The following is a 12,937-nucleotide window of genomic DNA, read 5'->3' on the forward strand; positions in this document are numbered from 1 at the left end:
CTGAAAGCACAGAATATCAGAAAGATGTTTACCTGTGCTGTATTGATTACACAAAGGTTTTCAGTTGTGTGGATCATGACAAGCTATGGAGAACAATGCAAAGTATGAGTATTCCGGAACACTTAATTGTGCCCATGAGGAATCTGTACCTGGACCAAGAGGCAGTTGTTCAAACAGAACATGGGAATATTGAATGGTTTAAAATTAAGAAAGGTGTTCAATATGGTTGTATTCTTTCACCATACTTATTCAACCTGCATGCTGAGCAAATAATCCGAGAACCTGGGTTTTATGAAGAAAAACGTGGCACCAGGATTGGAGCAAGACTCATTAACAACCTGTGATATGCAGATCACACAACCTTGCTTGTTGAAAGTGAAAAGGGCTTAAAATATTTACTGATGACAATCAAAGAGCATGGTCTTCGGTATAAATTGCATCTCAATGTAAACAAAACAAAAATCCTCACGACTCGATCAATAAACAACATTCTTATCAATGGAGAAAAGACTGACGTTGTCAAGGACTTCATTCTTCTTGGATCAATGATAAACACTCAGGGAAGCAGCAGTCAAGAAATCAAAACACATATTGCATTAGGCAAATCTGCTACACAAGACCTTTACACAGTGTTGCAGAGCAAAGATGTCAGCTTGAGGACTAAGGTGTGCCTAACCTAAGCCATGGTATTTTCAATAACCTCATACGCATGCGAAAGCTGGACAGTGAATAAAGAAGACCGTAGAAGAATTGATGCCTTTGAGTTATGTTGCTAGAGTAGAATATTGCAAGTGCCATGGGCTGCCAAAGGAACCAAATGATCCATTTTGGAAGAAGTATAGTCAGAGTGCTCCTTAGAGGCCAAGATGGTGAGAGTTCATCTCTCATACTTTGGACATATTGTCAAGAGAAACCAGTCTCTAGAGAAGGATACCATGTTTGGTAAGTTAGAGGGTCAGAGAAAAACAGAAAGAGCCCCAACCAGACGGACTGGCCAAGTGACAACATCGATGGATTCAAGCGTGGCAACAGTGGTGAAGTTAACCCAGAATTGGGCAGTGTTTCATTCTGCTGTTCATAGGGTAACTATGAGCTGGTACTGACTTGATGGCACCTAACAACAACAACAACTTTTGTAAAATAGACACTTGAGTGGGATAGAAGGGAATATCAGGAAATATTACAGAAAGCTTGTAATTCTGTCTTTAGTCAATAACTGATTGGTATACCTAAAACAGTTTCTAGAACTTGTCCAGTGAAATATGCTTCTTGCCTTTGTAGTGAATAGGACCTTAGGTGAAATCCTTAGTCATTCAGAACTTTTTGAGATGTGACATTTCTACTGGAAAAGACAAGCAGACCAGCCTGGAACAGCTAGAGCAACAGAAGATATTTTTGAAAGAAATATGAGCAGGAAAAATCCAAAACAAAAATGGCAGTCTGATTGGCTACTACAAGAACAAGCAAGTTGTTTGCCAGCGAGCCATCAAGGCAAGCAATCAAGTCCCTTCAGGACAAACCCCTCTCTAAGACTAAAACAAAGGGAACACATGAGCAGGCATGTAAGCTTGCTGGTGACCACATTGGTCTACTAGTGAGTGGAAGAGAGGGAAAGGCAGTAATGAAGATATAGTCTGAGTTTGACCACATTCACAGACTCCCGTTAATCTGCAGACAGAAGAGGAAGGAATGGTGTCTTTGAAGTATGGTGAGACCTGGGGATTCCTGAGCCCATGGACAAGGACATAGCCATGGAAAACTGGAGCTGAGAGTGAAGCATCCAGCCACTGTGAAGTGAGGGAAGAGACACAAAAATGCCCAAACTTCCAAATAGTACCCATTTGATCTAGCCTTGATGGCTTGATAATCAGAACTTGACTAGCTGATTACCAAAAAAAAAAAAAAAAAAAAAAAAATTGATAAAGGAAAAAAATATAAATTGCTACAATTTGATGAACTTGAACTATACTTATAGATGTAATAGCTCAAAATACAAACTGAGAGGGAAAGAGTCCTCACATCATACTATCCCCTCTGTATACAGAGTTAAAAGGGTAAGGCAATTTAGACACTGGTTACCAAAAATGAGGGGTCTATAAAGGCACGAAGTGACTGGCTTACAAGTTTTAAAAAGGGATTTTAGTTTAAGAGTGTGCGGGGGAAGATAGAGTCCTCATTGAATAGTTTTCATCTTGTCTAGATGGGCCTGGTAAAATGGGCTGGGGATAAGATTCTTACAATTCAATAATGATTAATAGTTATCATGACTAATTGCTATTGTAACAACTTAGGCAGAAGTTTTGTAAGAAAAACAGGGGAGTAGTTAATCTTACAGTTCAGAAGCAGAGGACCTTAGGACCATCAAGGGAGAAGAGCATGAGCGGAATACGGGACTGTGTCCAGAAAAGCAGAAACACCAGAAATGAAGGCAGAAATGAGGACATGGAGAGAGACAGAGCAGCTGAGGACTCAACAAACATGGAAAGTGAAACACTGAGTGCTGGTGGTTGGGAGGCAGGCTTGCAGAATATGCCCTTTGGTTGTTTAAATTCTTATATATTAATGAGTCTTTTTGTGTACATGCCCTCTCCCTCCCCCCAAAAAATCAGAGGGTATAGACGCAAATACTGTTGAATGATGATGCACGGAGGGGACTGTAATCATTGCAATGAAATGATAAGTGTAAAACTAATGTTCTCCCATGTAAAATATCACTCAATTCACAATAAAAACTTAGGAAATAAAAAAAGAGAATATGACAGATTATTGAGAACAGCTGGTGTATGGAGAAAACTGAATGGGCAGAGAACATTTTCTGCTATTAGAACAGTGAGCAAAAGTACTTTAGGAATTGTAGAGCCAGGAGTGACAAGAGCACTCTCCCCCCAAGAAAACAAACAAACTTTTAACTAGAAAATTAATAAGAAAGTATTATTTAAAGTCTGTATAAATTTCCCTAAGGGCATACAAAAACTGGAGAAATATTTATTCAAGAATATCTAATGAATATTAGTAAGATTACTGAGACTTTGATATGTATGAATAATGATCTGATCTTTCCTCTTCTCATGTTCCATCTTTTAGAAAAAACTCTGATTTTACTATACTTGTATGAACGAGCAAGAAAAGAGGGGTTCCCTGTCCTGCCAAGTTCCAAAGAGGGCATTTTATTGTTGCTGCTGTTAAATGCCATCGAGTCTGTTTCGACACCTAGGGACCCTGGATAGGGTTTCCAAGGAACGGCTGGTGAGCTTGAACTGCTGACCCTGCAGTTCACACCAACTTTGCAGTCCAGTGCATTATCCCACAATGCTAGGACTTCAAAGAGGACCTACTGTTGTTAATTTTTCTATATCTGTGTAGTTTTATTCCTGATAGTCACATCTGAGGTGACCTGCTCTCCACAGATTCCTCCATTCTGCTCCCACTCAGAAACTCTACTCTAGGTGCAGCAATCTTTGAACAACGAGATCGTAGTTTTCATACCCAACTCATTAGTAGAAGTTCATGCTAGGAAAGGTAAGCTAAGAAACTAGAGACTATATCCATCAGCACCTACTGTAAAAAGAAGGTGTTATATCCAGAATTGCCCAAGAGTTACTCCTAAGAACTCTGTTTAAAGTGACTGGGATTATTTATAACAAAGTATTAATAAAATTCCATGATTAAATGCATTGTAATCAGTGGAGTGTTTAGAGAAAAATAAGTGTCTTAATAGTTTCATGCTACTAGTAGCAATATGCAAAACAGCAGAGAAACCCAACGTTTAACACAGAGAACCAAGAAAAGTGACAGCCAAGAACACTCCTGAGGTCACAGTAAACTATGGGTTCAGTAAGGGTGTCTGAAAGTTCTGATAAGTCATATGGACTCCAAAGAAATCAATGAAGGATGTGAGAAAAATTTGAAATCATTCTCCATCCCACAGATATTCGCAACAATTGTGCATGCTTCATTGATGCTAGTGGCTTAAAGACAATTTCAAATAAAACACTGTTTTAACAATAATATATTTTGACTCAGCAAAAGTCTTAGGGTATGAGACTTAACTATAGCCACATACTTTGGAAGGCAATTGTATGTCCAACGCTGCAACCTTTCAAGTATTAGTAAAAGGGAAAATTCAAGTTACTGATTCCTATTTGAATGTGAGACCAAAAGTTAAATTCCTTGAATTATTATTGTAGTCCTAAGGTCACACACACATCTAATAGAAAAGAGTAAAAATTTAACTCATAGTATGTCTTAAGCACAATATTTGGACAATAAATGGGTTATAGCTACCCAGAAGGAAAACCCCTAGATAACCAATCTAAAGTATTTAAACAGCAACAGCAAGAAAAACTGAACACAGCATCAGAGGTTGGACACACAGGGGAGACAGACTAAACAAATAAATGACTAAGTATGTAGCAACAGCAGTAGCATTAAAAAATGAAAGAAAAGGAAATTATTACCCATATATACAAAACCACATAAAAAAATATAAGAGGTAACCATAATCTGTTTTTCAAGGCACACATATGCTCAATTTAGCAGACAAACACTTAAAACTAGACATGAGAATTGTGTTCAAACTACTAAAGGACACCTTGTATAAATGTTAAAAAATAATAATTATATAGGTATCAAAAAGAGAATGTTGATAAACAGATCACATGAAAAATCTGGAGTTAATGTATAATAACTAAAAGAAAAAAATCACTACCAATGCTCCAGAGTAGATTCAGGCAGGCAAAATTAATAAGTCAGCAAACTTGCAGACAGATCAAGAGAGATTAGACAATCTGAAGAGAGAAAGCAAGGGAAATAAAAAGAGTAGTAGAGACATGTGGGCAGTATTAAACTCAGTAATGTATGTGTTTTAGAAGGATGAGAAAGAGAAACAAAGAAGCAGGGAAAAAAAAACATATGAAGTTATAATAGCTGAAACTTCCAAAATTTGATTTAAAAATAATCTACTCATACAAGAAGTTCAACAATTTCAAAATAGAGTTAAGTGCAAAGATAACAATACCTAGAAAGGTTATCTGTGAAAGACAATCACAGACAACTATTATAACAACCAACCTGTAGCTTAAGACAATGGGAAAACTTGAGTAATCACCCATAATTGATGGATTCCATTGGAAATTGTTAATTCTTCAAAATATTTAATATAGAGTTACCTTTTGATGAAATGATTTCACTGCTAGGTATATATGCAAGAGGATTGAAAACAAGGCTACTTCAAACTTTGTAAATAAATGTTATTAGCAGCATTATTAATATTTGTGAAAGGGAAAAACAATGCAAATATCTACCAAATGATGAGTGGATAAAAAATTGTGGTATAGCCATACAATAATATGGAATAAAAAGAATTAACTACTGATACATGTTACTACGTATATGAAACTTGAAAATATTGTAAGCGAAGGCCAGTCACAAATGACCACATGTATAATTATATTTATATAAGTTATGTATAACAGACATATCAGTAGATATTGAATATAGATCAATGGTTGCCTAAAGATTATCGTAGGGGATGGGGAGTGACAGGAAATGGGCAGTGGGTTTCTTTTTGTGGCAATGAAAATTACCTTAACTTACACTGTAGAAATGGTCTTATAAATCTGTGTGTATACCAACCACCAGTTGTAAAGAGAAAGAGATGCCAATGAGCTATTTTTAAATGCAATTTTTAAATGATGTACTGATTTCAGTGTACATTTTTTCAATGATTAAAGCATCAAGCCAAAATTTAGCTTTCAATAACAGATACGAGAATAATTATTTATTTTAAAATGTTGCTCTATTTTTTAAAATGTTGCCCTCTAGCTTATCATGCTGATGTATATTTAGCCTAGTCTTAAAAAATAAATTAAGATTTTTTATTACATTTGTCAGTACATAACAAACCTAAAAATACTGTGATTTCCAAAATCAATTTAGCCACAAATATTTTAAATGTCATCATTCTTTATATTAATGCTGGAAACTTTCTTGGTAATTTTCAGAGCTTCATACAGTGTGTTATAATGGTTTTATAAACAGTGGAGAAGGAAAATAAATCTTGAATTCTTTTTCATTTTGAAAATTGCATTTTTAGAAATCTCACTGTTAGTGAGCATAATGGATTATGAGTTGGGCTGCTAACCCAAAAGATCTGTAGTGTGAATCCATAAATTGCTCCATGAGGAAAAGGTGAGGCTTTTTGCTTCCTTAACGGTTTACAGCCTTAAAAACTATATACAGGGCCCAAATGACTCAACGACACACAACTATCATCACCTTTATCCTTGTGCTTATAGTGTAATTGCATGGTTCAGGAGTTCTCTGCAAAATTATTACTTATTTAACTGCCACAGGAATAATTTAGATCAATTTATTGATTTTTGAAAATAAAAGAAAAAAGCAAGATGAAAGAGGTGCTAGCGTATGTGTTCGCCATTATGTTATTATTTCGAAGAATGTTGTTCTTGTTAAGTGCCATCAAGTCAGTTCCTACTCATAAGCAACCTAGTATAGGGTTTTCAAGGAACTGTTGGCAAGTTTGAAGCGCCAACTTTGTGGCTCAAATTGATCTTGAGACAGAGTGCTTAGCTTATGGCACCACACCAGGACTGCATTTTGAAGAATAGCTACAATTTATTATTTTAAAAATTTCAAATTATGACTAATACATAAATATCATGATGCTCCATCTACTACTATTTGTGCATTAAGAAAAACAGAATTCATTGTCAAAACAATATCCTCAGCTTTTCTATGATGTTACAAGTGTCTTACCTTTGTCTTGGTAGGCTGATGAGGGGTTGTTTGTGGCACCTCTTGCTAAGGCTAAAGAGCTTGTGTACAATTTTCTGAGCTTTTAGGAAAAGTTGTTTCATGCTATTCTCCAGTTGCTCATAACGACGCTGAAAATTAGAATCCATTGTCCACAAATGCATTATGGTAGATGTGTTGAGGAAATAATTCATGGGTAGCCTTTTCATAAAGAACTTGAATTCATCTGAAAAATGTTAAAAATTCAACAATTATGAAAACATTGCTTTCCCCTCTGCACCAAAACATATTTAATATGCTACCATTAAGAATAAATTTTAAAAAAACTTTTATTTGTGGGTAGCAAATTAATATTATTATTTTTATGCTTTAGTATATTTTCTTTTTTTGCTTCTCTTAAAATAAAACGTCAAGGTGAATATAGCTAAAATGAAATGTTCTAATGCAAGCAAGTCTGGCAACAATATATTTTTTTTCTAAGAACTTTCCCTCATATTGTTGTTAAGAGCTGTCTAGTCTATTTCAATTCATAGCAACCCTGTACAGGATTTCTGAGGAGCAGCTGGTGGGTTTGAACTGCTTACCTGTCTTATTTTAACTCTCAAAGACCGTTTATATGATGAAATGAGACGCTCTACCTAGGGTGGCACTCTGGGTTAATGTGCTGGATGCAAAGTTGGTTTGAACCACAAGGTTGGCAGTTCAAACACACCAATCGCTCCTCAGAAACCCTACACAGGGTTGCTATGGTTTGGAATTGACTTGATGCCACTTAATAACAACAACAATACTAATATATAAATAACAATCCAAAATATACCTGTACCTAAACAAATAAGATACCTCAGCCTTTCCCCTTATCTGCCTTGCTTCTGAAATAAGTTTTAGGAATAAGGATTCAGGATATACATTTTTATTGCTTTTAATACTTGTTTAAAAGTTTCATTTTAAGATATCATGCTGCACACAATTTGCATGCAATACAGGACTGAGATAACTCCACTTAGAAACACACACACACACACACACACACACACTATAACCACAAGACTTGGGAAGGGTTTTCAATAATTAGTGGAGAATCAATGGACAATTCAATATAAATGCATTTTATTATCTGAGCTACTAATTATAGGCTATATGATATGCATTAAACTTCAGTCTTTCTGTGGCTTAATATCCTATCCAGTAAATTATATATAAAGTTTTAGACAACAATAATGTATTTAGTGTTAAAATCCTATAACGTCCTGTTGCTGTTGTCAAGTGCTGAGAATCATTTTCAACTCAGAGCAACAGGGTTTCAGAGGAGCAGCTGGTGAGTTGGAACAGCCAACTTTGCAGTTCAATCATAGCTGTTTTTAAATGCCACTAGGTTGAGCTTTTACGTTATTATTCAACTGAAGTTTTATAAGTAATCTTGCTGTCATTGTTTTTAAGTGTCGTCGAGTCCATTCCTACCAATAGTGACCCTGTATAGGGTTTCCAAAGAGCAGCTGGTGAGCTTGAAGTGCCAATCTTGTGGTTCAAAGCGACTTTGCAGTCCAGCACATTAATCAGAATAAGTACAGTCCCATGATACCCATACCGGAACACTTAATTGTGTTCATGAGGAATCTGTACCTGGACCAAGAGGCAGTTGTTCGAACAGACTGTGGGGACACTGAATGGTTTAAAATTAAGAAAGGTGTGAGACAGGGTTATATTCTTTCACCATACTTATTATATGCTGAGCAAATAATCCGAGAAGCTAGGTTATATGAAAAAAAATATGGCATCAGGATTGGAGGAAGACTTATTAACAACCTGCAATATGCAGATGACACAACCTTGCTTGATGAAAGTGAAAAGGACTTAAAATATTTACTGATGAAGATCAAAGAGTACAGCATTCAGTATGGATTACATCTCAATGTAAAGAAAACAAAAATCCTCACCACTGGACCAATAAACAACATTCTTATCAATGGAGAAAAGATTGACATTGCCAAGGACTTCATTCTTCTTGGATCAACTATCAACATTCATAGAAGCAGCAGTCAAGAAATCAAACAACATATTGCATTAGGCAAATATGCTGCACAAGACCTTTTTAACATGTTGAAGAACAAAGATGTCAGCTTGAGGACTAAGATGTGCCAGACCCAAGCCATGGTATATTCAATAACCTCGCATGCATTCAAAAGCAGGACAGTGAATAAGGAAGACTGTAGAAGAATTGATGCTTTTGAGTTATGGTGTTGGAGGAGAATACTGAGAGTGCCCAAAACAAACAGATCTGTGTTGGAAGAAGTGCAGCCAGAGTGCCCCTTGGAAGCCAGGTTGGCCAAACTTTGTCTCTCACGGTTCAGACATATTGTCACGAGGGACTAGTCTCTGGAGAAGGATATTATGTTTGGTAAGGTGGAGGGTCAGAGAAAAAGAGGAAGACCCTCAGTGAGATGGATTGGCCAAGTGGTATCAATGGACTCAAGCGTGACAACAATAGTGAGGTTGGCCCTTGATCGGCAAGTGTTTGGTTCTGAAGTTCATAAGGTCACTATGAGTCGGTACTGACTCGGTGGCACCTAACAACAACAACGATGCTCATGTACATTAATAGGTAATAAGAATACTTGTGGCACAAGTATACAGTGCCACAAGTATTCTTATTACCTATTGATGATACATGGGCATCATATGACTGTACAATATGTCTTAAAATGTGCCACTCACATCTGATAATTTAAATGATATTACTATATAAATATACAGTAAAATTTACATTTACTTACATATTAAAGCTATTTCAAATTCACATCATAATTATTTCATCAATGGTAGAAAATGAACCATTTTAACAATTCAGAATAAATTATACTCATAAATGTTGGAACTGTTTTTTTTTTTTTTTTTCCTAGAGCAAATCAATACAGAGCCCTGGAACCCTTTAGGCATTACAAATGTATATAAATTTGATCAGAAGAAGAAGCTATAATAAAACCAAAGCAAAGAAGTATATATTTTCATTTTAACAAGAAATATGGGGCAAGAGTTTAGAGAGCATACTTAATGCTCTTCAAATCACTTTTTAAAGTTAGCAGTAATATATGAATTTTAAAATTCCATTCTGACAGTATCCTAGATTTTGTTTTGTCCTATATGTCTCTTTTGAGAAATTCCCTCTTTTGAGTAAAGGAGTTGATGCATGAAAATTGGAAACCATCTCTTGGATTATGCACAGCGCAGATGCCACTACTTTGAAAACCAATAATTCATCTCATTGTCATCCTTTACTTGAACACTTTTGATAAGCTTTTATTGTTTTATGAGCATGCATATTTTAACTATTTTCATTCTTTCCTATAATACTTTGGAAAAGTTTCTAAGTCTGTAAGTTTTATTCAAGTGAAAGAACATTTTAAAGTGGAATTTATTCGCTTTACCAAATTACTCATGTATATAACAGTGAATGTCAGCTGAAAACTGTCAGTATGTACTTTCTAAGAAATAATTTTAACATGACATTTGAATAATTGCCTCATTATGAAGTCATTAAGAGTCACCACTGACAGTCATCCAAAACATTTACTGAACACCTGTTGTGCACAGACCATACAGATGTTTCATAATATGACAACAAGTATGAATAAACTTTTCATTAAAAAAAAAAAAAATGACTAGCTAATGTCATGCAATATCTTCAAATGTTAAAATAACACCTTCAGTGTGTGAGATCAGTTTGACTTAAAAGTTAATAGAATCATCAGAAATATTCTTGCTAATAATTTATGTTTTACATCCTGTAATTGGTAAAATTCATATTTACGGATTATAAATACAATTTCAATGATAAATTCAGAATTATTATATACTGGATCATAAAATAGATTGCATCTCAATGTAAAGAAATATCAACATACTTGCATAAAATATAATTACTAGTGAATGTAAAAAAAAATTTGTCCTACAATACTTTCCAGGGCTGTACAGGAAATAAATTCATGTTTTTATTCCAAATTATAAGGAAATAAAGGCTAGCTATACTTCTGAGGATGAATATATTTCTAAAAAAAAAAAGGTGTCAATGGTATGTGAAATCACCCATAAACATTTATTTCTAGGTTAATGAAGACATATTATTCTGCAACTATCTGTTTCTTAAATATGTATCAGTTGATTACTTTTGCTCAGAATAGTTTCAGATGTCAGAGAAATAAAATTGTAATAAGAAAAAAAATAAATAAATAAACAGTGTCTATGCTGAAAGGAACTCTGGTAGCGTAGTGGTTACAAATCGGGCTGCTAACCTCAAGGTCGGCAGTTTGAAACTACCAGCTGTTCTGTGGGAGAAAGATGAGGCTTTCTGCTCCCGTAAAGATTTACAGCCTCAGAAACCCTGAGCAGGGTCACTATGAGTTGGAACCAACTTGATGGTACTTAACAACCACAACAACAAATGCTGAAAGGTCACCACTCATCAGTTTATTGTACTATGGTAACTTGTGTGTTGCTGTGATGTTGGAAGCTATGCTACTGGTATTAAAATGCCAACAGAGCCATCCTTAGTGCACAGATTACAGCAGAACTTCCAGACCAAGACAGATAAGACCACTTCTGAGTGGCTGTTGTTGTCATCAGTAAGTACCATAGAGTCAGTTCTGAGTCACAGTAACCCTGGATAGAGTTTTAGAGGAGAGACTGGTGAATTTGCATTGCTGAACTTGCATTTCAAACCCACCTTGATTATCCTACATTACCACACCAATAGTTAGCCAGTGAAAATCTTATGAAGAGCAAGAAAACATTGTCCCTAAGCTTGGAAGGCACTCAAAATATGACTAGGGAAGAGCAGCTTCCTCAAAGTAGAGTTGACTTTAATGAGGTGCATAGAGTAAAGTTTTTTGCGTCCTTCATTTGCTGATGGAACACAACTCAAAATGAGAAGGAACAGCTGAAAAAATCCATCAATAATCAGAATGTAGAATGTACAATGTACAGATCTAGGAAAATTGGAAGTCATAAAAATGAAATTGAACATATAAAGATCCTTATCGTAGGTATTAGTGAGCTGTAATGGACTGGTATTGGCCATTTTGAAGTAGATAATCGTCATTTGTTATGATGGAAACAACAAATTGAAGTGGAATGGTGGGATGTTCTTCAACATCATAAAGAACATCTTAATATCTATCTTGAAGTATGATGCTATCTGTATTCAGATAATAACTACACACCTACGAGGAATGCCCATTATTGCCACTATTATTCAAATTTATGCACCAAACACTAAAGCCAGTGATGACAAAATTGAAAAATTCTATGGTCTGAAATTGATCAAACATGTAATCAAGATGCACTGATAATTTCTGGTGATTGGAGTGCATAGGTTGAAAACTAAGAGGAAGGATCAGTAATTGGAAAATATGGCCTTGGTGAAAGAAATGATGTTGGAGATTACATGAGAGAATTTTGCAAGACCAAAGGCATTCATCCCAAATACCTTTTTCAGCAACATAAAAGGTGACTATACAAGTGGATCTCACTAAATGGAATACATATGAATCAAATTGACTGCATCTGTGGGAAGAGACACTGGGCAAACTCAGTATCATTAATCAATAAAGTTCAGGAGCAGACTGTGAAACAAACTATCCCTTGCTTATTATGCAAGTTGAGACTGAAGCTTAATAATATTAAAACAAGCACATGAGAGCCAAAGTATGGCTGTGAATATATTCCATCTTAATTCTTAAATCATCTCAAGAACAGGTTTGTTGATTTAGACACTAAGGACCACAGATTAGAATTATAGGATGACATTGAAAGCACCATCATGAAAAAAGCAAAAAGGCATTAGATAGACAGGAAAGAAAGAAAAATACCAATGTGGATGTCATAAGAGACTAATACTGACCATAGAAAAGATAGTTATTAGAAGAAATGATGAAGTAAGAGAACACAACAGAAAATTTCAAAGGGAAGCCTTTGAAGACAAAGTAAAGTTTCTTAATGAATTGGGCAAAGACCTGAAATTAGAAAACAAAAGGGAAGAACACAAGCAGCATTTCTCAAGATGAAAGAATTGAAGAAAAATTCAATTCTTGGACTGAAATATTGGAGGGGCTTTTAGGCAACAGGAGTCCTGTTGTGGCGCTGTGAGCTAAGGCATCAGACTGCAAAGTCA

General features: G+C 35.4%; 1 protein-coding gene across 2 annotated transcripts in view; it reads right to left on the reverse strand.

Annotated features, from left to right (window-relative positions):
* The window catches only part of BRINP3 (bone morphogenetic protein/retinoic acid inducible neural-specific 3), a 737,483-nt gene that overhangs the window by 152,920 nt on the left and 571,626 nt on the right, over positions 1-12,937 (reverse strand). For both annotated transcript variants that reach the window (XM_006873665.1, XM_006873664.1), the window contains one exon: positions 6,775-6,997. In XM_006873665.1, coding sequence (XP_006873727.1) covers positions 6,775-6,997 — 223 coding nt within the window. The remainder of the gene's footprint in view (positions 1-6,774; positions 6,998-12,937) is intronic.

This window comes from Chrysochloris asiatica, unplaced genomic scaffold, assembly GCF_000296735.1.
Source record: "Chrysochloris asiatica unplaced genomic scaffold, ChrAsi1.0 scaffold00247, whole genome shotgun sequence".
NCBI classification, from domain to species: Eukaryota; Metazoa; Chordata; class Mammalia; order Afrosoricida; family Chrysochloridae; genus Chrysochloris; species Chrysochloris asiatica.